The sequence below is a fragment of the Meles meles genome, chromosome 3, assembly GCF_922984935.1.
Source record: "Meles meles chromosome 3, mMelMel3.1 paternal haplotype, whole genome shotgun sequence".
NCBI classification, from domain to species: Eukaryota; Metazoa; Chordata; class Mammalia; order Carnivora; family Mustelidae; genus Meles; species Meles meles.
Genome location: NC_060068.1, coordinates 151,650,174 through 151,677,358, shown reverse-complemented (window position 1 = coordinate 151,677,358; position 27,185 = coordinate 151,650,174). Strand labels below are relative to the sequence as shown.

General features: G+C 39.4%; 2 protein-coding genes across 9 annotated transcripts in view; both read right to left on the bottom strand.

Moving 5' to 3' along the window:
* Positions 1 to 19,303, bottom strand: part of TTC33 (tetratricopeptide repeat domain 33) — a 32,915-nt gene extending 13,612 nt beyond the window's left edge. The window contains exons 1-2 of one of the 5 annotated variants that reach the window (XM_046000597.1): positions 19,223 to 19,303; positions 14,848 to 15,069 (exon numbers count right to left, since the gene is read on the bottom strand). In XM_046000597.1, coding sequence (XP_045856553.1) covers positions 14,848 to 15,068 — 221 coding nt within the window. In that variant the 5' untranslated portion in view covers position 15,069; positions 19,223 to 19,303. Of the gene's footprint in view, positions 1 to 14,847; positions 15,070 to 17,929; positions 17,953 to 18,681; positions 18,873 to 18,954; positions 19,073 to 19,099 lie in introns of those variants that run through there. The other 4 variants (XM_046000594.1, XM_046000596.1, XM_046000593.1 and 1 more) reach the window with 4 other exon arrangements.
* A 2,815-nt stretch (positions 19,304 to 22,118) lies between these two features.
* Positions 22,119 to 27,185, bottom strand: part of PRKAA1 (protein kinase AMP-activated catalytic subunit alpha 1) — a 33,949-nt gene continuing 28,882 nt past the window's right edge. For all 4 annotated transcript variants that reach the window (XM_046000041.1, XM_046000044.1, XM_046000042.1 and 1 more), the window contains one exon: positions 22,119 to 25,654. In XM_046000041.1, the coding sequence (XP_045855997.1) occupies positions 25,410 to 25,654 (245 nt within the window). In that variant the 3' untranslated portion in view covers positions 22,119 to 25,409. The remainder of the gene's footprint in view (positions 25,655 to 27,185) is intronic.

The window sequence follows — 27,185 nt, the reverse complement described above, 5'->3', positions numbered from 1 at the left end:
CCTATGCCCAATATGGGGCTTGAACTCACGACTCTGAGATTAAGAGTTGCATGCTCTACCAACTGAGCCAGCCAGGAACCTCCCCTAAAAGCTATTTCTATACAGGTACACTTTTTAGCAAATCCCTAGCTAATATTAACATTCGTATTTTATTTCCTCATTAAAAACTATGTCATCAAAAACTTTAAAGTTTTCACCTTATTTTACATTGTATTTCTAATAATATTTACAATAATTGTGCCCAAAAATGTTTCATGATAGAAATAACTTTTCTGGCTCAGTTTATATTTTCTTATTCGAAGTGGCTTTCCTTTGTTCAGAATATAATATTTGAAATTCAAAGTTTAGTTTTCTTCTTTGATCTTGTAAGAGCTTTCGCATAGACATTACAATGATATTGAAAGTAGTTTTTGATAGATTTGAGTGAAAGCTGTGTGACTTCCAATGTAGGTAAATCAAATTCCAACTTTTATGCAATGATCAATTTTCTGAATTAAACCCCCCAAAAACGGTTAAGTTATTTTGAGCTTCTCTGTCTAGAAACTGGAGTAGCACTCTGAAGAAAGCAAGGACAAAATAATGTGTAAGTAATAGAACGAAAATTTGTCATAAGAAACCTAATTTCCATACCTTAAGATAAGGTCAGAAAGAAAAAAAGAACAAAAAGGCAATAAAAGAGAAAAGACATACTTCCAAATCAGGGCATATTTTCTCAAGACATACATATTTAGGAGAAGGGGAAGTGTGTTGGGAAGAATTGCTGAGATGCTCAGACCAGAGTCCCTGGGTGATTCTATCAGGCAAGGGACAAGTCAGAAGTACACTTGGAAGATAAATTCTAAACTGCTCCGTGTTTTAGTCACTATTGCTTATTGAAATTATGTGGACACGGGATTAGATCAAGTCAAAAAAGCCCACGTTTGGTAACAGTTTAAACTTCAACTGTTTACTTACACAAAAGAACAAACCTATCTTAAAGTGTCTAATTTATTACAGACAAGAACAAACAATGCAGGGCGGATCAACGGCCTTCAGAGAGATCAGGAAGGAGCTCCAAAGTCACATCAAGGTGGACACACACTGAATAAAGGTCATTTTCCAAAGCAAATTAAAACGATAATGTCAACTCCTACCTAGTGCAGGATGTTTCTTAGTTGTTATTGTACTGAAAGCAATTGCCTTCTTCTCCTCCTTGCCATACTAGACAACCTGTTTTCTAAAACAAGTAAAAAGTCACAATTTTTTTTTAAAAGATTTTATTTATTTATTTGATGGAGAGAAATCACAAGAGAGGCAGGCAGAGAGAGAGGAAGGGACGCAGGCACTCCGCTGAGCAGAGAGCCCGATGTGGGACTCGATCCCAGGACCCTGAGATCATGACCTGAGCTGAAGGCAGCGGCTTAACCCACTGAGCCACCCAGGTGCCCAAAAGTCACAATCTTAATCTCCCAATTTCTACTTCAGATACAGAGATGATTTAAAATTATTTTACCATCTGTATTACTCACTCATGGAGCATACACACAAATGTCACAAATAAAATTCACTAGAAATTAATTTTAGTATCATGGAACAACTTGGATCAAATTAAAACATGTAAGTAAATGGGCAGGACTATAGCAAGTGGCCTTATTTTAATGACAAATACATGACAAAATCAAAAATTATGCAAAAAGCAAAAGAAGAATCAGGACTCCCTTCCCTAGCTAAACCCCCATCAACCTGCCTTCCTGGTTCCTCAGAGAGGCTCTCTCTGACCCCCTTGCCTTAAATCATTCTTGTGACTATTGGCTCATGATACCCAGTTCTTTTTCTTCATAGAACTTGAAAGTTTACATTTATTTCTGTTTGTTTAAGCCAGAAGCTCTATGTACCCCAAGGTATATGCAGCTTTAGCACCTAACACATATCAATAGTTTCTGAAAGAAAAAGGTAGACAAGGGAGTGGTAGACAGTCTTCGTGGGATAAACAAAGACATGGTCCTGACCATGAAATATATGCCACGGCCTAAGCCAGAGTTTTAAATACCACAGTTAAAAATGTAGTCTTAAGAGTCCTAATGCATTTCAGCATATTTGGACAATCTAGCAATAAAAATAAGAAATGCTTTTGTCCTAAGAAAGATACATTACCCGAAAAAAAAGAGAATCCTAATAATCACTAAAGATTTCCTAGTGCATAAGCTAAATATAAAAACCCTAGAGTATCAACAAATTAAATCCAGCAACTTATTAAAAAGTATAAAGTTCACACGACCATGTAGGATACACCTCAGAAAATGAGAAAAACCCTTCTGTAACAGATAACATAGGGAAAAAAAGTATACAAGACTCTCAACAATACTTGGCACCCATTTCAACTCTTTATAGCTATTCCCTATAATGTTCTTAACGAAAAGTATATACATCACAGAAATTTCATTTCATCGTGCGATTATCCACTAAGCTTTAATGATACTATGTCTAAAAGTGGTTACTATGTCACCTAAAAAGAAAGCAAATTATGGGAGACTTTCAGCCTATCTCTAAGTATTTCCAAATGTTATTTCAGACACAACATGAAAAACTTTGGAAATCTGCTATGTTCTAGTCTCTGAAAAGTTAAATTATTCCTTCATAATAATCTTCTTACTCATAATATTCTAAGAAATGGAGTAGTAGTAATTCTGTAGGACTTAACACTAGTGAATCTCTTTCTTCCAGTATTAGCTTATCAGTCCAATCTTTTTTCTACTACCCTCCCACCCACAGCTCTGCTCCACTCAGCTGTGTATGTGCCCAGTCCCCACCCACGTGTCATGTCGTTCTTTGTTCACGGCCCCCCCCCCCCCAGTACACAAACATATGCATATCTAAGACTTCCTTCCTCCCCCTCTTCACTATTCAAAGGTTTGCTCTCCTCCAAGGCCAAGTTAAAATTCAGTTCTTCATGAAGCCAGTATGAGTCCCATTTACCTGACCGTGTAGCATCACTTGTGTTCCTGAAGTACTTTGTTTTGCAAGGTACTTTCAATACCATCACTAATAAACAATTATTCTCACAAAAAGTCCATTCCCTTAGTGCTCATAAAGTCCTCCAAGATTGGCATTACTTGCTCTCATTTTACTGAAGAGGAAACAAAGCTAGAGAACAGCTACAGGACCAGTCCACAGGCACATGGTATTAATCCTGTGGAAACCAGGAAGATAGCTCTTACAGTTGCAAGACTAATGCTTTTCCAGCTACCTAATGCTTTCTTCCACTTCATTTTTCTCTATTTTTTTTTCATGTGTTTTTGTCTTCTCTTCACTAATGAGTTCAGGGACCAAAAGGTAGATTCACCTGTACTCTACAACACCCGGAACAAGGCCAGGCACACAGAAGGTGGTACTATCCCAGATTCTATCTACCTACCCTACCTTCTCTCAGAGAAGTCTTGGAAAGCAGCAAAGAAAAGCATGAAAGACATGAAAAGTGGGGACAAGAACTAGCCTGCTGAAAATACATTTAAGAAAAAAAAAAAGAAGAAGAAAGAAATGAAAACAAATTTTACCTTAAAAGAAAAGTAGCAGATACCTTAATTCTTACTTTGTTCCATCTTACCATTCCAGGTATAGAAGTTACAAGAAATCCCAAGACTAAGGGAATGGGAATAAGGGTAGAAAGAACTAAGAGATTAAAATTCTACGTAGAGCAGAAGGACTTTAAGATGCTGGGATGTGTGAGGTTTCAGGAGTCCGTGGCTTTAGAAAAAGAGGCTGGTCTGGAGACCAAGGTCAGTCCAGTAAAGCACCCTATAACGAGTATTTCAGGCTTTGTGGGCCATGGAGTCTCTGTCACACTGCTCAATTCTGCTGTCGCACAAAAATCAGCCACAGATAATACATACACAAAGATGCATGCTTGTGTCCAATAAAACTTTATAAATGTTTATTAAAAAAATTTATAAATGTGGTGTGCCAACCCCTGCATTACTTGGTCCAACCACTTAAAATCTGTCACATCTGTCAAATGTCCTTTTCACTTTCAGTCCTAGTTTCTGCCTAACTCAACCAGGAACTGTTATCACGGCATGGCAGGCATTTGTATCAATTCACAATGGTGGTTTTGGTTGTCATTGTGACTTAGAGGCACTAGTGACAAGGGTTCAGGGATGCTAACATCCGGCAAGACAAGGGGCAATCCTCATCAACAAAGACCTGTCCTGCCCAAAATGCCAACAGCACTATTCCTGAGAAACAGGGCGGCCTCCCCCATCCCAACCCTCCCACCCCTCAAGCTGCTTCTATTATCACAAAGTACGAAATGAGAAGTTCCAGATAACACTGACCATCGCTTAGTTCTGTTTTCTCTTTTCATTAGGCAGCACGTACATACAGGTACCCATACCAGCATATGTATGTACAAACACAGGCATGCAGATTTGAGGGGAAAAAAAGAAAAGGCCACTCCACCCCCTTAGTGGTGCTGCTTTTATTTTGAAGGCGTTGCTAAGTGAAATGCGTTTTATGCCCACGGGACACGCAAAGGTTTGAAGGAAAAGGTGAGCTGTTTTCCACCGACTGAAAAGCAGCAGCAACTGGTGGGCATTTACTTCACTATCATAAGCTTATTGAATTCCCTCCCCTCCCTCATTTTTCATTTCTCTCTGATATATGTCTCCTGGCCTACAAACAAAGGGTGCCACCCCCCAGTTCTTCTGTTCTCGGATCCCAGGAAACTTGGCACCTAATCAATCAATGGTCTCTCTTAACTTCTCCAGCATATCTCTTAATTCAACTTGAGACTGGAACAGACCGAACAGACATGGCCCTACTGCAGCTGCTGGATAGGAAGCATTATAAGATAAAAACTTGGTTTAAGGTCACTATGGTTAATAAGTGACCAAAGTCTGATTCAGCCAGTTTAAAGACAACCTTAACTGTGAGCCGGTGCGCTAGCACAAAGAGAATGGGCGCAGGGATCGCACTGGGCAGGGTGAGGTCAGCCCTACACCGAGATGAACAACAGCTGGTGAACAAGCAAGCAAGTAAGCACACTCATTTATCAGTCAGAAATGTCAAGGTGTTTAACGACTTTGCTCCCAATTAGAGTTCTAATTTACTACAGCTTCAAGCTTAATGAGCTCTGTAGTTATAAGCTTGTTCATTTGGTAGAAATTTATTAAGCATCTCCTCTGAGCCAGGTAGTTTTCTGGAAACTGAGAATACGGCATTTGGCAATATATAAAATGACCCTACCATTTTTCTTCATCTTCCATTCTAGAATGTTTGCATGCAGGAAGAAGGTAGAGAAAGATAACAAACCTAAGTTAAAATATGATGAGTGTGGATTTAAAAAAAAAAAAAGTGGAGGGATGTGAAAGGGAATGACTAGATGGCTACTCTGAATGTATGGTCAGGAAAGATCTCTCTAGAAAGGCATTTGAGCTGTGATCTGACTGACAAAAAGGGGTCAGCTAACTGAAGATCTGGAGAAAGTTCATCCCAGACAATGGGAAGAGCCTAAGCCAAGGGAGGGCCAAACACCTCATGTTTTGAGGAAAGGAAAGAAAACCAGCATGGCTGTAGTTGAAGGAGGAAGGCAGATGAGAGCTACAAGAGGCAAACTAAAGCCACAATCACTTAGGAACTAGGAGGCCATGTTACGAGTGTGGCTTTTATCTCATGCATGATGGGGAATCTGTAGAGATTTGATACAACACACAGACATGATTTACATTTTGAAAAGATCAGTCAGGCCCAGGGAGGAGAAGAGTCTGTAGAGGTATAAGAATGAGCATAGGAGGGGCTCCTGGGTGGCTCAGTGGCTTAAGCCTCTGCCTTTGGCTCAGGTCATGGTCTACAGGGTCCTGGGACCTAGCCCCACATCGGGCTCTCTGCTCAGCAGGGAGCCTGCTTCCCCTCCTCTCTCTCTGCCTACTTGTGATCTCTGTCAAATAAATAAATAAAATCTTCAAAAAAAAAAAAAAAAAAAGAACGAGTACAGGAAAGCCATTAGGAGACCACCTGAATGATTCAGGTAAGAGATGAGAGTAGATTAGATTAGGAATCCAGCAGTGAAAACAGAGAGGATAAAAAAGATTTAGAATATGTTTAAAAAATAAAGTCAACTTAAACTGGATATGAGGAGCAAAAACAAAATCCAGGATGACATCTTAACTTGAATTCCCTGGGAAACAGAGCTTGAGGCCTACGCTTATTCTTTGTGGGGGACAGGACCCCAGGAAAGGAAGAGTGAGGGGAAAAAAAGAGAAGTAAGGCAGGAAAGAGGGAGAATAAATACAAGGCATCTGCTGAGCTGGCAACAGCTTCAAAAGCAAACAGATGACTGCTAATCTTGTAAAACTTCTTCAGAAGACTGTATAAAACGTGTGTGTCTTGCAAACTGTCCAGTGAGAGGACGAAGGGAAAAGGATTTTCCCTTCCTTACCCTGTCTCCCACCAATTCTACCCCACAAGCTTTTAACCCTTCCTACTTCTCAATGTGTGACCCACTCCTTCCAGAGCACCTACAGGTCCAAAATGGCCAGTGTCAAGGTGTGATGGTCTTGCACTGTCAGGTAGCACAATGAATGCAGGCTGACTGGTCCGTAAAAACAGCAGCAGCTGTTCATGGCCATGAGAACAGCATGAGGGGCAGGCAATCGGGGGTGCCTGAGGCCAATTAGCTCTGCATTGACACAGAAACCCACAGAGCTGACTCCGGCTTTCAGGCTTACGGACTTGGGTAAATGGTGATCCCTTTTACTGACATGGGGAAGACTAAAAAGTACCAGATGTTTGCAAGAAAAATCAAGAGTTCTGCTTAGTACCTGTTCAATCTGAGATACAAATCAGACATCCAAGTGGGTATAAAGTAAGCACTGGAGATTGAAGAGTCTGGAATTCAGGTGGGAAGACAGCACTACAGACATATTACTATAGACATATTTGGCAGTCATCGGGATAGGGAGGGTACTGAAAGCAGGAGACTATGTAAGTTTAAGAAAGGGGGAAAAAAGGATATAGAAAAGAGAAGAAGTACTTCCTAAATACTTTGGCCCACCGATATTTAGAAAACGAGCAGAAGAGGATTAAGCAAAGATTAAGAAGTGGACAGTGAGACAAAAGAAAAACCAGGAGTGTGGTGCTGTAGATGAGAGAGCAGTGTATCTAGGAAGACAGGGGTCAGCTATGCTGGAGGATGACAGGTACGGTGAATGAGAACAGAGACATGATGACCGGAGGTCATGTAACCTTCACATGAGTGGCTGTGGGGGACCAGTGGGAAGAGAAACCTGACCCAGAGAAGATTCATCAAGAAATGGAGTTTGGGGGCGCCTGGGTGGCTCAGTGGATTAAGCCGCTGCCTTCAGCTCAGGTCATGATCTCAGGGTCCTGGGATCGAGCCCCGCATCGGGCTCTCTGCTCCGCAGGGAGCCTGCTTCCTCCTCTCTCTCTGCCTGCCTCTCTGCCTACTTGTGATCTCTCTCTCTGTCAAATGAATAAATAAAATCTTTAAAAAAAAAAAAAAAGAAATGGAGTTTGTTCTCACAAAACTGAGGGTTGATGGGGGAGGGAGGTTGGGAGCGGGGGGTGGGGTTATGGACATTGGGGAGGTTATGTGCTATGGTGAGTGCTGTGAAGTGTGTAAACCTGGCGATTCACAGACCTGTACCCCTGGGGATAAAAATACATTATATGTTTATAAAAAAAATTAAAAATTAAAAAAAAAAAAGAAATGGAGTTTGTGGTGAAAGGGGAGCGAAGAAATGGTAGGGCATGCACAGGCAAGGGAAGCTTTTTAAATGGTTGTTATCAAGGTATGTTCGTACACCAGTGAGAAGAAACCAGAAGAGAGGGAGGAACAAATGACACCCAAAGGAGGATCACGGTCATTAAACAGATCCATGCTGACGTCAATAAAATGTGTGCCATGCAGCCAGACTGCCCTCACGTTCACTTTAATAGGTATACTTTTCTAGACAAGAGATAAGATTCATGATAAATTCTAATTATAGTTCTGCTTCACACACACACTAAATTTCCACAGAGGAAAATCAGACAACTTAGCTACATAATCAAATATCACCATCTAGTGGCTCAAACCTTGAAAGCCAACATATCAAAGTTCGGACTCACACCGAGACTCCTGAAAGGTCTATCCCAATTAGTAACAATTCTAGTAAAAGATGTCTGCACAAAATAACTTATAAAAAAATCTTAATATTATAAAATGTACCAATTACATAAAAAATCCTAAAACATAATATCTGAAGTACATTTATTGAATGTTTCCAAGGTGCTAGATGACATGTTAAGCTCTTTTACATGGACTTGCTTTTTAATCCCCCAACAATCTATGAGAGAAGTCTTACCATTTCACACATGAGGAAATTGACACTTAAAAAGTTAACAATCTGCCAAAGGTTTCACAGACAGACACGATAAAGCTAGGATCTGAACAGAGGTAAGATGACTTCAAAATTCACACTCTTAATCACTATACTCACAATACTATCCCTGTATATTAGATAGAAGAGAACACCAGTTTCTGGCTACAAAGAATCATAAATACTGTAAGGGAGAACTCCAGATCTTAAAAACCATTCAACTGCAAACCAAATTTTTCTAAGGGTAGTTAGTTACTAATGAAGGAAACTGACAGCAGGAGCCTATATTGCCAAAAATTTGTGCCGCCTTTTGAGGATGACATTAACACACTTGGATTGTGCTATATTTCATGTGTTCAGACCACACTCTAAGTGCTAAATAAAACTAAATGAGAAAATACTAAGTGCAAAAAAGAGAAAGACAGAGGAAAGAAAGAAAAGGAAGGAAGGAAAGAGATAGGGAAGGAAGGAGGGAAAGAAGGAAGAAAATCACAAGGAGACAAAAGCTAGAAAGTAGAAGTAACTCCCTCTTGTTCATCAACCTTTCTCCCTTCCTCCATCTCTAGCAAGTCCTCCAGAGGCATTCCTACTTCTCTACCATTCTAATGATTCATACTCATGCCAAGTTCAAAGCTGTTCCAAATTTTGATGCACTTGATCTTCACCATCATTTAAAAACAACAACAACTAAAAAAAGTGACATGATTTTATATAACCTCTGAGATGTTAACTTTAGGAGGTGAGATTCTAACTCGAGAATTAGGAATATGTGCAACTGCAAAATCCCCCCCCGCCCCCGCCCACCCCATTTCCAGACTGGGGACTTCTGCCACTGCTCCCAGAGCACAGGAAATAATTTAAAAGGCTAACACAGTGACCCTGAGACCATAACCCAAGCTGAATCAAGAGTCAAATGCTAAACCAACCAAGATGCCTGGGTGCCCCTGATTTTTTTTTTAATCAAATTTACTGGACTATAATCTAGATGCCAAAACATGTACTCATTTTAAGCATACCCTTCAATGAGTTTTTACAAATGTATACACCCAGGTAAATACCACAACCAATCATAATAAGAAACATTTTTATTAACCCAAAAAGTTCCCTGGGCCCTTTCGCAGTCAACCCACCCCAATTTCTGGTTCCAGAAAACACTATAGATTAGAGTTCCATTTAGGGGTTGCATAGATGGAATCAGTATGCCCTCTTCTTGACTTCTCTGAACATGATAATTTTTGGATGCATTAATCATTCCTTTTCATTGCTCCATAGGACACTGCTGGATGGATATACCACGATTCATTTATCTGTTCACCTGCCGACAGACATTTTGGTTGTTTCCACTTCATGGACACTATGAATACTACTACTGGGAACACTGTTAGGTAAGTCTTTGAGTGAATATTTTCCTTTCTCCTGAATAAATATCTAGGAGGGAGTAGACTGCCAGATTGTATGGTAACGCTGTATGTTGAACTTTAGAAGAAATAGCCAGACTGTTTTCTAAAGTAGTTAAACTGTTTTACATTTTCATGGACAATGGCTTGAAAGTCTGAGTTGTCCCACATCCTCCCTTGATACTGTCGGTCCTTTCCATTTTAGCATTCTGGTAGTTACACAGGAGTAGGCTGTGGCTCCATTTTGAAGTTTTCTGGGGACTGTTCATGCTGAACAGCTTTTCATGTGCTATGGGCCATTCATGTATCTTCTTTTGTAAAGCTTCAGGTCAAACTTCGTATCCAATCTGACCTGGCTACTGTCTTGCCACGGAGTTGTGCCAGTGCCTTATGTAGTCTAGGAAAATGTCCTATGTCAGATATATGCATTATAAATGTTCTCTCTGAATTTTCATTTTCTTAATTATGCCTTTTGATAACCAGATGTTTCAACTTTGCTCAACTATCACATAAATTTGAGTCACTTCTGCACCTTATATTCTTTTCATGGTCTATAGATGTCCATTCTCACACTAACACTATTAAGGCACAGCATTCAAGAATGTGCTGATGCAACAAAGTAGCGAAAGTTCTCTGCGTGTTTTTTGGCCCATAAAATTGTTTTGGCCAGTCTAGATTCTTTCCATTTCCATGTGAATTTTAGGATAAGCTTGTCAATTACTACAAAATTAAGCCTGCCGGGATTTTGATTGGAATTTCATTACGTTTACAGCTTCATTTGAGGGTCCCATAGGTGCCACAAACTGTTCTAATTGGGGGGTACTACCTCCGACTGGATGCTCAGAGAGGGGCTCATGGAGATGATCACATGTGAGTGTAGATCAGAAGGACAAGACGAGAGAAATTAGAAAACAGAAGATAAGAGCTTTTCAGACAGAGCATCATAGGACAAAGTTGTGTAAAAACTTTGTTCAAAAACACAAGGAAGGACAGTGTTGCTAAAATGTAGTGATAATGAAAATGCTTAAAGATGAAGCTGATGTGGAAGACAGGCACTGAGGTTCTGTAGTGTTTTGTTTTTTAAAAGATTTTATTTATTTATATGACAGAGAGAGAGAGAGAGATCACACGTAGGCTTAGAGGCAGGCAGAGAGGGAGAGGGGAGGAGGCTCCCCGCTGAGCAGAGAGCCCGATGTAGGGCTCGATCCCAGGACCCTGAGATCATGACCTGAGCCAAAGGCAGAGGTTTAACGCACTGAGCCACCCAGGCGCCCCAAAGAGAAGCAGGCTCCCCACTGAGCAAGGAGCCCGATGCGGGACTCGACCCCAGGACCCTGGGATCATAACCTGAGCTGAAGGCAGCAGCTTAACCAACTGAGCCACCCAGGCAACCCTGTTTTTTTTATTTTTTTTTTTTTAATTTAGCTTCGTTATTCCTCCTCGAATTATTTTTTACTCCTCATATTACTTAAATCAAGTTTAATATTATCTTACGTCTTTTTAAACTATTATTTCTATTTAGTTTTGGCACAGAGTAGCCAAACTGTTCAGTCCCACTAGATTCCTTTTATTCTGTTTAGTTATCTTCTAAAGCTGTGTATATATTACTCCAAAACAAATGCTGACCAGCAAAAATACACAATCATTTCACAGTGTTCTCCATTCAAAATAAAGCACCGAATCCAGATGATTTCAGTGAAACCACTCAATGTTTTGACATGCAGGCAGAAAACAAGAGTTATTTTGTTTATCTACAGAGTTGCTATCTCCGTTGTACCACAGGAAATTCAGAGGGACTCCCATGGTAATAACTGAATAGCTTTCCCTCCTGCACACTAGTGTGGTCTAGAGAAAAAGGCATAAACAAAGTTAACAGGCACTTACAGGAATTTCTAAAGATGTTTTATCGATGTTCTGAGAATGATTTCATAAATGCAGAAAATTTATAGTGGGTTTTCTTCTAAGAATGGTCAATGTTGAAAAGTTCTACTTTTTTTTAAAAAGATTTTATTTATTTATTTATTTGACAGAGAGATAGATCACAAGTAGGCAGAGAGGCAGGCCCACTACTGAGCAGAGAGCCCAGTGCGGGTCTTGATGCGGGTCTTGATCCCAGGACCCTGATATCAAGACCTGAGCCGAAAGCAGAGGCTTAGCCCACTGAACCACGCAGGTGCCCCTCAGTAGTACTTTTAATTTCTCAAATTCTTCATTACCACATGGAGGTTACCAGTCAAAGGCACACAGGACTGATTTTAGATCTCTAGATGACCTGAAGGGTATTGTCCTAAACTCAGACCTATTCAGATACTACTCCTGCCGACCATACATATATCTTCTCAACATCATATCCTTAGCGCAAATAAAAAAACAACACTCCTCATGTTGGTTAGTATAATTCTCTTAATACGTTTCATTCCCCAAGGATAAATGTTTCAAGATTTTATTTAAGATTTTATTTATTTGAGAGATACAGAGAGACAGAGCATGAGCGGAGAGTGGGAGAAGCAGACTCCCTGCTAAGCAGGGAGACTGATGCAGGGATTAATCCTAAGACTCTGAGATCATGACCTGAGCTGAGGGCAGAAGCTTAACCGACTGAGCCATCCAGGCACTCCAATATTTCAAGATTTTTATTAAAATATGACTTTCAGCAGATATTAAACACAGTAAACTGACATTGGCATGAAATCTTTCAAATGACTGCATTGATGACAACCTGATGTTACTTCTCTCCCAATATGATACAATAGAAAGTACAAACCTATTAAGTACTCTTGCCAAAAAGTCAATCAGAATCTAAATCAAACCTCCATACCTCAGTTGACAAGAAACACATGAAATAGAGGAACAAGTTAAATGACATCCATAAGGAACAATTAAACAGAAAATTGGTCTAGACTCTTCAAAAAAGTCACTATCATGGGGGATAAAATAGGGGATCTAAGTAGACACTAAAGAGTTATAACCATGAAATGAATGTGTGAACTCTGACTGGATCCTGATTTAAAAACAAAACAAAACAAACAAACAAAAAAAAACTGTAAAAGACATTTCAAAGAAAATTAGAAAAATCTAAATGTGGACTGCGTATTAGTTTACTGAATTGTTAATGTTCACAGCTTTGATAGTTACAGTGTGTAGTAAGAGAATATTCTTATTCTTTTTTTTTTTTTTTAAGTAGACTCCATACTCAACATGAGGCTCAAACTCACGACCTACATACAGCTCAGGAGCTGCATGCTTTACTGAGCTAACCAGGTGCCCCAAAATATCCTTATTTTTATAAAAAGCATGCTAAATTAGGAGAGAGATGTCATGTCTACAACTTACTTTCAGACATCACAAAAAAACCTGTAAATTTATAAATTAATGTCAGTGTATGTATATGTATGTATAGAAATAGATAAATAAAGCAGTTATTAGGAATTTTTTGTCTATCTAGAGGGAATACAGGGGTTGAACTATTATTTTAACTCTAATGTAGATTTGAAAATTTTTTTTAAAGATTTTATTTATTTATTTGACAGAGAGAGATCACAAACAGGCAGAGAGGCAGGCAGAGAGAGAGGGGAAGCAGGATCCCTGCTGAGCAGAGAGCCCGATGCGGGGCTTGATCCCAGGACCCTGAGATCATGACCTGAGCTAAAGGTAGAGGCTTAAGCCACTCAGGCACCCAGGCACCCTAGATGTGAAATTTTTAAAAATACAAATGTCCACCCAGCCCGCGACCAGTTCAAGGTAACCCCGAGTTGAGAGTTCAGTCCTCGGCTCTGTTCAGTCCTCGGCTCTGTCTCTGTAGCCGGCTTACACTGGGAGATAGAGAGGAGAAGGAAGTTGAGGGAAATTGGAAGGGGAGGCGAACCATAAGACACTATGGACTCTGGAAAACAACCGGAGGGTTTTGAAGGGGCGGGGGTGGGAGGTTGGGGGAACCAGGTGGTGGGTAATAGGGAGGGCACGTATTGCATGGAGCACTGGGTGTTGTGCAAAAACAATGAATACTGTTACGCTGAAAAAATAAATTAATTAATTAAAAAAAATACAAATGTCCTTTTCCACCCCTAGGTTATAAAGATACCCTTCCATATTTTCTTTCATTAACTGTGTAGTTTTACATTTCACACTAAGATTTTTTATTTTTCTGGCTCTCTAGAGTCCATATTTGTATGTGGTATTAGATACTGACCATTTTCTTTTCCTGTACAGAGAATTCCAGCTTTCTCTAGAGAATCTCCTAACCAATGGGTTCAGTTCCCACTGATTTGTGAAAGAACGATTTTTGGTCCCACGGAAAGACCTAACCAGAGACTGGGGAAAAGGAAGAAGAACGTAGGAAAAAAAGGAAAACAGAAAAGGGTGAAGGGTAAACAGCAAAAGTGTAAGTGCTTAGCTGAATAAGGGAAGATAAACGAAATTATTATCAAATTCCTATGTATAACCATATTTATTGATGTATATAAAAGCCAATGAAAAAGGACAACTGAACATCTCTTTAAAAAAAAAAAAAAAAGTACATGCCCTCAAAGCCCTTCTGGAAACACCCAATTTGTCTGGTATATAATAACACAAGGAGAAAGTTTCCAGAAATTAAACTATCTCCTACCAACCAAAAACGTGGGTTACATTTCACTCAGCATTTACTCTTCTTCAGACAGAACAAAAACAATGGCAAAGCGGACATTCCAAGCATCTTAGAGACTCTTCTACAAACTTTCAGACTCCATGGGAATGTTTAAAGGTGTCTTTAAAACTTATCTAATTAATTTAGCATCTAGATCAGATTTTTAAAACATTTTTTTTAAGATTTTATTTATTTATTTGAGAAAGAGAGAGCACAAGTAGGCAGAGAGGCAGGCAGAGAGAGAGGAGGAAGGAGGAAGCAGGCTCCCGGCTGAGCAGAGCGCCCGATGTGGGGCTCGATCCCAGGACCCTGAGATCATGACCTGAGCTGAAGGCAGAGGCTTAACCCACTGAGCCACCCAGGCGCCCCTAGATCAGATTTTTAAGACATGAATTTATAGAATTCATAGCTCTTCATCTCATCACTGACAGAAATGTAAACTGTTCTCTATAAGAAAACCCTAAAAACATACCTTTTATTTTCAGCCAAACTGGCTCCTTCATCCTTCAGCTGCTTACTCTTCTCAGCGCAGCCCTCAGAAAGCATTTCTTTCCTTCGTTTAATGGCATGAAGCCAGTTCCCTTCTTCATTCTCAACTACATCCTTCTCATCGGCAGCTTCAGCTTCAAACTGCTGGGAAGTCACTTTTGAGACCTTCTCGCCAATTTTCCTCTTCCATCCAAAGGAAGCCATTCTGGGAAATTACAAAGAAACAGCTTTAAAATTCAAACTTGGCCTTTTTTTTTTTTTTAAGATTTTATTTATTTATTTGACAGGCAGCGATCACAAGTAGGCAGAGAGGCAGGCACAGAGAGAGGAGGAAGCAGGCTCCCCGCTGAGCAGAGAGCCCATGCGGGGCTCGATCCCAGGACCCTGAGATCATGACGTGAGCCGAAGGCAGAGGCTTTAACCCACTGAACCACCCAGGCACCCCAAACTTGGCCTTTTATAGAAGTTCTCCAAATAATAGGTGAAGAAGGGATAACAGAATCAGACTGGCACCACTTTTTAAACTCCTATTTAAATGGTGGATCAAGGCAATAGTCAACAAATGTTGCTAACATCGTAAAGAAAGCCAACTGGACAGTATCTCCTGGTGGAAGGGCCATACCACCAATGAAGTTCCTATGAAGGTCAAAAATGTTGGACCTATGAAGTCAAAAACTAATTCTGAATCAGATTGTGCGTACCAAACTCTACCAGTTTATAAGAAACCTGTGATGTGGGTGAGCATGCTAGATAACATGCTGGAGATGAAGACAGCAAATAAAAAAAACTGAAGAAAAATAAAACTGGTTTCTTCAAGAAACAAACTTCCAGGAAAAAAGAGAAAGATGAGAGATTAAAAAGAGACTTCAGAGACATACTAACCAAATATAACCTATGCATCTTGTTTAGCTATGGATTCAAAGAAGCCAATAGGGAGGAAATATTTATGAAATAATAGGGGAAACCAGAACACTGATTTGATATTTGATGATATCAAGGAATTATCGCTATTGTTTAAGGTACGATAATACTACTATAACTAATGTTTATAAAAAGAATGCTTATCTTTTAGGAATATATACTAAAATATTTCATGAGATTAAATAATACCTAGAATTTTTTTTTCAAAGTGATCACCAGGGGTGTGGTTGCAACAGAGGAGAACTATAGATGAAAAGATTGCTCTGGGTTGATAATTGATAACGTTAGGTGATACATACACAGGATTTCCTGTACTTTCCTTTCCCATACACATTTGAAATTCACCACAATAAAAAAGTTTTTAAAAGAGTAAACTTGGTAAATAACTTAATTCATAGAACTACTGGGTAAATCTAAAAGATAACACATGTTGAGCTGTTTTGTAAATCAGCAATGATACACAAATGTAAAGGATAAGAAAGGACAATTGGTGAGACAAAATTAAAGAAAATCACAGAAGCACTCAACAAATTATGTATTTAGAGAAGGGATTTACTGAGAAATTCAAGAACTCGTACTGTGTACATGGATGAGCTTAAAGACACCGAGAAATTCCTGGAATTGTATATATATTTTTTTCTATGTTTGTGTGCATTCTGGAGAAGAGTGTCTAAGCTTTCATTCCATTCTGAAGGGAGTCTATAACCCTGAGGTGATTATAATCAACTAGGGGCATAAGGAAAAGCCATGAAGCAGAGGTTTTATAACACTATCAAAGAATGGGCATTGTGGGAGTAAGGGAGAGAGAGAAATGAAATAATGAATATGTTTTAGCAGACGTCAAGGTCTTCATCACCGATGCACATGGCTGAACTAAAATACAAGTAATCAAAAGAAGAAAGGGGACAAAAAAGTAAAAGGGATTATGAAGTTATTCACATGGAAAGGCCCAAGATAAAGGCAGAACTTGGAGGGGTAAGAAAATTACAGGTCATGTGCCTAAGTTCTAATGAGTCCAAGGAAGATTCAATAAATTGAAGCAATCAAGAAATGCATAGGCAGATACACGTGAACCACATGCTTTCCACTAGAGCACAGATTGTTCAAAAAGCCCACGGGGTAATGTATTATAAGCTATACTGGGGAATTAGGACAATGCCAAACTCTCTTCCCAGGCCCGTTATAATATAGGAGATATATTATATGATATATATAATATATGAGTTTCCTATGTTTGAAGAGGACTGTAAGTAACTTAGGGGAAGAACCAAGAAATGACTCAAAATGAAGTGTGGTTACATTGGAACAGAAGGCCAGAGGCACAGAGTTAAGACAGTGTAAAAGAATAAATCTTTAGGAAGGTCTCATAAGATACCAGGTTAAGATCTCTAGATAAGAACTCTAGTGTTTATAATTGTCCCTATGACAAGAACGAGGACAATTACATTTTCTGGCTTCAAGTTTCCAGATGGAACTTTGTTTCTAAATCAGCAATGTGAAGAACCAGGTAATGTGGAAACCCCGTTAACAGAGGAAAACTTGGTATATTTATGAAAGGCAGGGGTTAAGGTGGAGAGGAAAGGAAAAAGGAACAGAGAGACCTCCAACTCAAACCACTGTTCTAAATGTCAAAGACAGGGACAGGCTAAGACCCCAGATGGTGGTTCTCAACCATGTATGATAAAGTCACACACAACACTGCCTTGGGTGTTTCTGCCATGTTCCTCCACAAATCCTTTAAGCTCTTCTTAGAGGTCAGAGGCTGTGGAGGTCAGGCGAGAATGAGGTTACCATGTGTATAAAAGGCCTAATGACCACTAGTAGTTGACAAGTTTAGCCTTGAAGAGAGAGAAAAGAATACATTCCTCTCAGACAAGAGTTAATATTGAGTGAAAAGCACAGGCAAGTTCAGGGATGGGGGGAAAAACAATGATTTCCTATCCCAAAACTTCACATTTCCCAGAGAAATAGGCAGCTCCAAGTAAAGGGAAAAGAAACAGTTTTGAGTACCTGAGAAGAATAGAAAAGTTCCAAAGTAGTCACTATAGCGAATGGGAAATCAGGAAAAGCAACAGTAAGGGATGAATAAAGATAGCAAACAGTATCAGGGGCCCACTCAAGGTTAAAAAGCATGAATCTGTTACCAAGACCATTAGCACAGCTTTGTATTTTCTTCAAAACTGTCTGGAGACGACGAGTATAGTCAATACACTCCAGAATAAGTGTTATTAGAGAGTAAACAAAGGATACTATGACTTCAATGGAGACACTTGAGGCTTCCTGGAGGGGAGGCTGATAAGTTTTGAAGAATAAAAGTTGGCCAGCCTTAAAAGGAGGGTGAGTCTTAGGATATATGCAAAACAGTCTCTCACCCGAAAAACTAAACACTCAGAGTTGATTCAGGTATCTTAATTAATACTAGTTTGTTGTTCCTCTAAGGTTATCTGAATGTCAAATTAAAACTTCTTACAAATAAGGCTTTCCTGAGTCTATAGTTAGAGGCACAAGGCGCCAACATCCCAGCCCTTACGTTTTTTCACCTGGATAAGAAGTCATATGGGTAAATCATAATCATCTAGGTTTCCCGTTAAACTCATGAAACAACACAAATTTATTTTATACAGACTTATAGTTAATGAACACCCTGAAAACTCTAAACAACAAAGTTGGGTTCTAAATTCTTCTGTTGGTCCAACGATCCTTACAGCAGGCATTCAATTACTGTGGACGGCTGGACAGTTCCCCCGCCACAAGCCCAGAACGCATGTCTTCACTGCATTGGAAGATGCAGCACCTAAGACGAGAAACCGCCAGATGAACACCCTTAGAAAACCGAAACAGCATCCTTGGGGTACCGGGATGTACTCAGAGGTAAGAAATTCAAGAAGCGATTTACCCGAAAATGGCACCGTAACAGAGAAACCTGTATTAGCAAGTTCCCCGTGCGAAGTTCATAAAGGCTGCCCTGGACGTCACCCGCGAGGTCACCAGGCCGTGCTCGGCGGCAGACACCCCCATCGCAGGGTGGGAAGCAAGCTCGGGTCCGCTCCTCCCACCGCTAAGGGAAGGTCAAAGCCGCCCCCGCCGCGGTGGAGACGCGGAAGCCGCTCCTGACGCAGGCGTAAGGGAGGGCCTGACCCCCTGGAACTGCTCGTCTCCAGAGACCAACCTTAGCGTCCCCGCTCTGCCCACACCCCTATTGGGTGTCAGCTCCGACGTCTGAAGCTCCTTTTTCCCCTAACCACAAGACGCACCAGCCTCGTTTAGCAATTTTTCCTCCAGCTTCCACCACGGTCCGCGTAAATCCCACTTACCTGATGACCACTCCCCTGGGCCCGTGTTTACATTGTGCTTGCCTTTACCCACCGGAACCGGAAGCTACCCTGCCGGCCCTCCTACCGGCCTGCCTTTGGCGCCAGGTCTCCCAAGAAACTGACCTGGCCGACCCGGGGTGTCGGAACCACACCGAGAGACCGGCAGGGAAGAGGCGACTCTCAGAGCCCTTGTGGTTGCCAATCCCTTTCTCGGGACCACAAATCCCAGAGGTCACTGCGGCTGTTCCCCACCCCACTACCCTCTGGGATTTGTAGTTTGAGCCACCCGCGCCCCGAGCGCCCTCTAGTAGCAGCCGGGAGCGTCTGGCGCACGGGCGACCGCAGTGCGTGAGCGCAGAAAACTAGGGCTGCGCAGGTTGAGGGGCACTCAGAGAGGGGCAGCCCCGACCAGACTGCGAGCCCCGTTCAGTACGCCGGTGAAACAGTCGAGGCTGGGGAAAAAGACTGGGGAGTACTTCATCCCATTACGATAGGACCCTGCCCAAAAGGACTTTAGGTTACCTAAGAGACCTGCCAGACACAAAGGACAAAAGCAAAACTCCATGGGAAAGGAGTCCAGGGGAGCAGGTCGGGGAGAGAGGCCCGTGATTCAACTGTCGACTTCACGTTGGAAAAACAAAAAACAAAAAACAGGTAAGTTGGGCCCATAAGAAGTATAACCTGAAAGTAGCTGTGGTTTGTGTCTTGAGAATAATTAAGTGGGAAAATGTAACGCAGAGAACTGTTTAGGAAATGGAAAAATTGGGCTTGTTGATTTACCGGTGTAGCTATCTTGTGCAAAGGAAGTTCATTTCTGTAAACCAGGCTTTCTCAACCTCAGCGTTATCTTTCAAACTGCATCATCTTTGTTGGGGAAAGGGAAGCTCTCCCCTGGAATCTACCCACTCGATTCCATTCGCATCCACTCCCACCACCTCTACCACCTGTTGTGACAGCCAGAACTGTCTCCAGTCACTGCCAGATGTCCCTGGAAGGAAAATCGTTCCCCCACCCCTGCCCCGTTGAGAACCGCTGTTGTGGACCCCTCAGACCCCCGAGGGTTGCCAAGACCTTTCCAATTATCTTCCTGTTCACAGGAAGACATCATTTGCCATTTCACAATGTTGACGTTGCACTGGTAACGGAAAAGCAGTGGTGTGTACAACTGACGGCAGCTCAGCCGTCAAGGCAATGATATCAAACTGTGCTCGCTGTCCTTGTATTCTTCTCCACCACGCTCATAGTACCCCCCCCCCCAAAGCCCACTCAAGAATATCCTTCACTGGGGCGCCTGGGTGGCTCAGTGGGTTAAAGCCTCTGCCTTCTCCTCAGGTCATATCAGAGCCCTGGAATCGAGTCCCGCATCAGGCTCTGCTCAGCGGGGAGCCTGCTTCCCCCTCTCTCTCTGCCTGCCTCTCTGCCTACTTGTGATCTCTGTGTGTGTGTGTCAAATAAATAAAATCTTTAAAAAATTATGTATATATCCTTCATGAAGCAGTAAAACTTATTTTACTAAAATGACCCTTGATGCTCATGAAGTACTTCTGCTGTGTATTGAAGTACAATGTCTCCAGTAAAAGCACTTGTGAGATTGCATTATAAACTGAAATAGATACGTTTTTGTGGAATACAACTCTTACTTAGAAAAACTACCAGCCGTCCAGCTGGTTATTCAGGCTTGGGTATGTGATAGGCCTTACCCTGAAAGTAAACAAATGGAGCCGTTAACTTCAAGAAAAACAGTTCATGGTGTTGCCAAGAATATACTCTCATATCATAGAAGTGTGTCATATAGAAGCATATAACTTCTGATATTAATTATGAAAGACACAAGGGTAGTAGCATGTTTCTTAATATTGGGAGAAGCTGACATGGCCGTGTTCACTGCAAACCTAAAACACTGAAAATCCATCAAGCCAAATATTTATGATTTGTGTACTTTTCTAAGTTACATACTTCTTATAGAAGCATGTAGTTACATACTTCTAAGTTACATACTTCTATAAGCCTTTTTTTTTTTTTTAATATTTTATTTGACAGAGAGAAATCACAACTAGGCAGAGAGGCAGGCAGAGAAAGAGGAGGAAGCAGGCTCCCCGCGGAGCAGAGAGCCCGATGTGGGGCTCAATCCCAGGACCCTGGGATCATGACCTGAGCACAAAAGGCAGAGGCTTTAACCCACTGAGCCACCCAGGCGCCCCTCTTCTATAAGCCTTTAAAAAACACATATCTCCCTGACAAGACACTCACCGCAGGTTTATGCCTTATGGTCACATTCTTAGCGCTTGGTTCATAGTAGCTATTTGAGGGGATATAGTTTGCAATGCAAATTATTAAGTGGTACTTGAAAGTGTACCCCTTTCTAGGGATCTTTTCCTAAAACTCTCAAATAGTTTTACACTGGTAAAGGCGACCTCCCACACCAAGTTTTCACACTACCTACCACTTAAGCCTATGAACTTTAAGTACCTATTAGTATACTTAATACATTTCTTATGCTGTTAATTGACAATATGATCATCTTCCAAGTTGCTGGAAATCCTCTAAGTTTGTCATAGTTCCCATTTATTGGCACTCACAATAAATAGAACAGCCTATTTGTCTACAATAGGACAGTTCAATAAATATTGATTTTTCAAACAAGAAAATTTATTGTACAATTTTATACAGTCAGGGAAAATAAGTATCTAGAGCAACTTATGAATTCCCTAACGAACAAACTTACGTGCTATTCATAACATTCTTTAGTACTGTTTTATTACAACTGTCAAGTATTTTAAAGATAAATCTAGCTCAATCAAGCCCTGACTAATGATGCCATATGGGATATAAGATTTCATTATAGTTGAATTTTAAGAGTAGTGGAATTCTAACCAGATCCAATATTGACAACAAAGAAAATGGGTAACTACATTGGCTTTTATTGTATTCATCTTAATATTTTTTGTTCAGGTGGTTTTTAGATGAAATAAAAAATCAGTAATTTAGTTGAGACAAAGATCACATTTGAATGCTAAGATGTGTTTAAGCACTGTATTTTATATTTAGACACATTGTCAAAAAGATACACAGGTGGTCCGCTGTGAATAGGTGCTTTTTTCTTTTTTTAGCTTTCCCAGAAGTTAAAAAATTTAAGCACAATGTAACATGAAAAATGTTTTTATCACCATTTTTTAAATCAAAGTATTTTAAATTATATGCTTAAATATACCCCAGTCAAAACAAACATGAACACATCTCAGAGATACTGTACTACGAAGATTGATTTCTACCCTATCACCAATGTATAGTTATGTTGTACATGGAACTTCAGTCACCTTGTCAGGAGAATTCACAATGAAAATGAGATTTCTGCTGTGGGTGGAGAAGATGGACAAGAGTTAGGGAAAAAGATTTACACAACACACTTGTCTCTCATTCAGAAGGTGCCAGTCAGAGCACAGTTGCACGTAGCTCTCCATCCAGCCACAGCCCACAGTCCACCAAGCATTCATTCATGTAAGTGGTAGCACTGCAAGGTCAAAGAGCAGGGAAGGGGGGATGGAGAGTGTGCTCTCATCTTTTTGTATAAAATAATTTAAAACTCTGAAAAACTACAAACGCATCTCAAGAGAAAATATAATCAAAGTAAAAGCAATGGAGTTTATTTCAGTGAAATTAAATTACATATATTAAGCTCCCATATCCCCCAACCTGTAGAAAAGTTCCTCTCAGTGAGAAATCATTTATTTTAATGGCAAAATTTTTTACATATCAGTAAAGTCTGTTATATTTAAAACTATGTATACAGTACATTTCTGGCAAAAACCTTATACATCTTTCAGTTGTCAAGACAAAGTAAAAATATGGTTGCAGAAAATCACAAAAAATATAAATTGCTGAAAAGATAATAAAAAAAGATTAAAAATCATTTGCATTGACTCCCTTTATCTTTAGTTACTAAGAATTTTCAAACTACAAATTTTTGAAAGTTCTGATGCAACCTTGACATATTCAACCAAAAGTTGTCATTTCAAATATCCCAGCTTAAAAAAGAATTTACTGCAATAATCTGTGTGTTTATCATACTATTTGTACAAGTGCAATATTTAAATATCTTCAAAATAAAATTCAGTAACTAAAAGGAATCACAATAACTTAACAAGAAGCAAAGTTTACAAAATTAACAATTTTTAGAAGGTCTTATTTAATTGGTTCCTCCTTTTGTTCTCCCGAACTCCCCTCAACAGCTTATAGAGACATTATGAAGATGCCTTAGTTCTATATACAAATCTGTAACTTTAAAAATACAGTCTTCTGTTAACATCAGGAACATAATGCTGCATTTTACAGACCCTACATTAAGCCAATATTCCCCAAAACATGGGGCCACATACAAGTTATAAATACACTTGTGAACTTATTGTTCAAGTTGAACTCTTATTAGTTTATACAGCTTTCAGATTCTAAGTTGAATAGAGAAGCCCTGGACAAAAAGAAACAAGATTTTTCTTTTGAATTCAGTGCATGTTTCTAGGGGCGCTGGAACCAAATCTACGACAGTTAAGTATGTAGCTATCAAGACACTTGAGTACATTACTGTCTGAATACAAAGGTGCTCATTGTATTTGACAAAAACATTTCTATAATACAAAGGTATGAAATGAGAAATAAGATAGCTCTTTTGAAATGGAAAAATGATCGATACCAAAAAAATCAATACCTTGAAGTTAAAATAGTATAAGGCAATTATGGGTGATACAGTATTTTTTTTTTATTAGCATACACAGGACACCAATTTTAACTGATATGACTTTTAAATTTTCATTTACAACTATTACGGGATGCTACTAGGAAAAAGGAAAGAGCAAGGAAAAGAAAATATAGAGATCTTACAAAGATTATTTAACCATCTTTAGGCAGTTCCCATAATGCTACTTTTTAAAAAGTGATTAAAATCCAAAACGTATGTGACCATTTACAAGCACTAACCAATCTGTTCCATATTATACTGAAATAATAATGTCCTATCTGACTAAGGAGACATAACCAAATGCAATGTGTAAACTTTGACTGAATCCTGGTTTGAAATAATGAACTATATAAGAAATTTGGAGGGCAACTGGGGCATGGTTAGATGACATTAGGGAATTACTAATTTTATGTTTTAGGAAAATGTCATTATTTTTAGGAAATGCTTAAAATGTTGAGGGTGATTATGTCAGCAACAGCCAAGTGGTTCAGGGGGAAAAAGCATACACACACACACACACAAACACACAAACACACACACACACACACACACATATATATATATATACACAACTATATCTATATACAGATATAGATATAAACCAAACATGGCAAAACGTTGACTAATGTGGAATCTAAGTGGTAGATACACATGTGATCACCCTACAGCCTTTCAGTTTTTCTGTTGTTAAAAATGTTCACGATAAAATTTGGGAGAAAAAGTCATATCTGAGCATTTAAACAGTTTGTAAGATATGTTCTTTCTGTGTGCTAAATCAATTTAAAAGATAATTGAATGACTAGAAACTTTTTATATACATTCAATACTGACATGAGCAGCGAACTTTGTGAGATTGACAAAAACATGATTTATAGTATATGCAACTCAGCTCTTGTGACAAAAAGAGATTTATATACAGAATATAGTAAGACAAACTAAGATTTACGTTAGTGCCTAGAGTATCTGAATATATAAGTTCTGTGCATTTCTGGACTTACCAAGCTAAAGAGAAAATTTTAATTGTGTCTAATATCTTTGATGTGCTCACCAGATACTAAAGAATATTAAGGGAAGAGATATGGAATAGTCATCCAGACTGTCACTACTGTTAGAAGATAGTTGCTATTTAAGAAGATAAGGAGCCCCCAAAACAAAATCACCTATAAAGATCTCTGGGGATTCTAGGCAAATATTTATTGAATAAATTTATGAAGCAGTTATATAACATATCAACATGTAATAATATATGAAGGCCTTTATGGTAAATTAATATTCTACAAAGCCCTGTGTACACTAAATATAAAATAGCCAAATATCAAGTGAGCCTGAGAGACCTATAATTCATTGTGAATATTACATTATGCTATATGCCTACTGAACAATGAACAAAATTATCTTAATTCATTTTTGCACATTAGGCTTTTAACTATTAATCATATTCCAATTCCTGTGCAAACTGCATTCCAAAAGGCCAATCCTCAGTTATAATTAGGTATAACTTGATTATATATGGAAGCATTTGGCTATTATTTATTATGCATGCTTATTGCTATCAAAGAAATAAGCAAAGTTTTAGGTTTACTGTGCAAGAATTTTAATTAGATTTGCACACATCTCAAAAAATTCTATTGTGTGACTTCCAGGTCTTGGAGTTAAGTCAACAGGAGAAGAGTCAAGTGAGGTCATAGATGAGGTAAGAGAAGCTTCTGAGGATTTTCCTTGAGCCTCAGCATCTGAATCATTCCTTTGGCAAGATCGATAGTTGCTTACGGATCCCGATCTCTGTGGAGTAGCAGTCCCTGATTTGGCTTCAGTAATTTCATCTGGACAAAAAAAATTTCAATGTATTATAATCCATTACACCCCCCAAAAGTTTAACAGTGTTTAATTTGCTTCTTTGAGACCAATGACCAGCTACCAAAACCATGTTTATGCTGAATACTTTCTAAAATAGAGATGATGAGTCTGTGTTATATCATTTGCCTTTTTTCCTTACAGTCTGTATTCTCCTGATGGCTAATCAAGATTGGGTACAATACACTTACTCATCAGTCTTGCAGTCCAAAGCTAAAAGCCCAATAAGCTAATAACTATGGGACTCAATAAACATCCTTCCCTAGTGATAAAAATGAATCCCTCTATATTAAAATCATAGAGTAAATGCACTTAAAATTTGGAAATAATACTGGAAATCATCTCATCCAACCCTTTGTTCTACTGATAAATAAACATAAACCCCAGAAATTGAAGTGACTTGCCACAGGTAATAAATGAACAGAGAGGTAAATCTAGAACCTGCATCTCCTATCATTTCAGTGCTTTTCACTCTCCCACTTTCTCTTTACAGTTAAGATCTCATAAAAGAGAATGATTCCAACAAACAGAAATCAAGGAAAAACTAAAGTTGGAAACAGTACAAAAACAGTAAATGTTCAAAGTGCCTGGATGGCTTTGTCAGTTAAGCATCTGCCTTCAGCTTGGGTCATGATCCCAGGGTCCTGGGATCCAGCCCTGCATCCGGCTGCCTGCTCAGCAGGAAGCCTGCTTCTCCTCTCCCTCTGCCTGCCTCTCCCTGCTTGTGCTCTCTCTCTGTCAAATAAATAAATAAAATCTTTAAAACAAAAGAAAACAGTAAGCACTCATTCAACTGGCAAACTCAGAGGCTAATAAACCCAAGGTTATAAATTTGATCCAAATACAAGGAGAAATATAAAATACATTCCATATCACAGACTACACATTAATATGTTGTTAGCAGATAAAGAGCATCTGGACAGAGAGATAAGCAGACAAACAGCTCTAGCCAGTTTATCACCACTCAAACCTGTGTCTTTCTGATACTAAAAAGGTACTATCCTTTGGTTTATAAAGAAGACAAAAAACTCATAGGTAAATCTCATCTAACAATTCCATACAATCTTAGATGAACAGAAGTAGTAATAAATCTTAATTCAATTGATTTGGCCAATGAAGAACTGCCATATACTTGTACTTAATTAAAGCCTCTGTTGTGAGAGAACGTATATATAGTTATACTCTTTAATAATGCTGGGATAGAGAGAGTATTTACTTGAATTATGAATCACCTGTGTTCCATCAGGCTTTTTAACAGGTAACATAAATTAGTTTTTAAGAGTGTATGCTCATGGGAAATCTGAATTAATATAAATTTCAGGGGTGCCTGGGTAGCTCAGTCAGTTAAATATTCAACTCTTGATTTCGGCTCAAGTCATGATCTCAGGGTCATGGGAATAAACCCCACATAGGGCCCCATGCTCAGTGGGGAATTTGCCTGGTGTTCTCTCTCTCCCTCTACCCCTTTCCCTCTCACTCTCTTCCTCTCTCAAATAAATA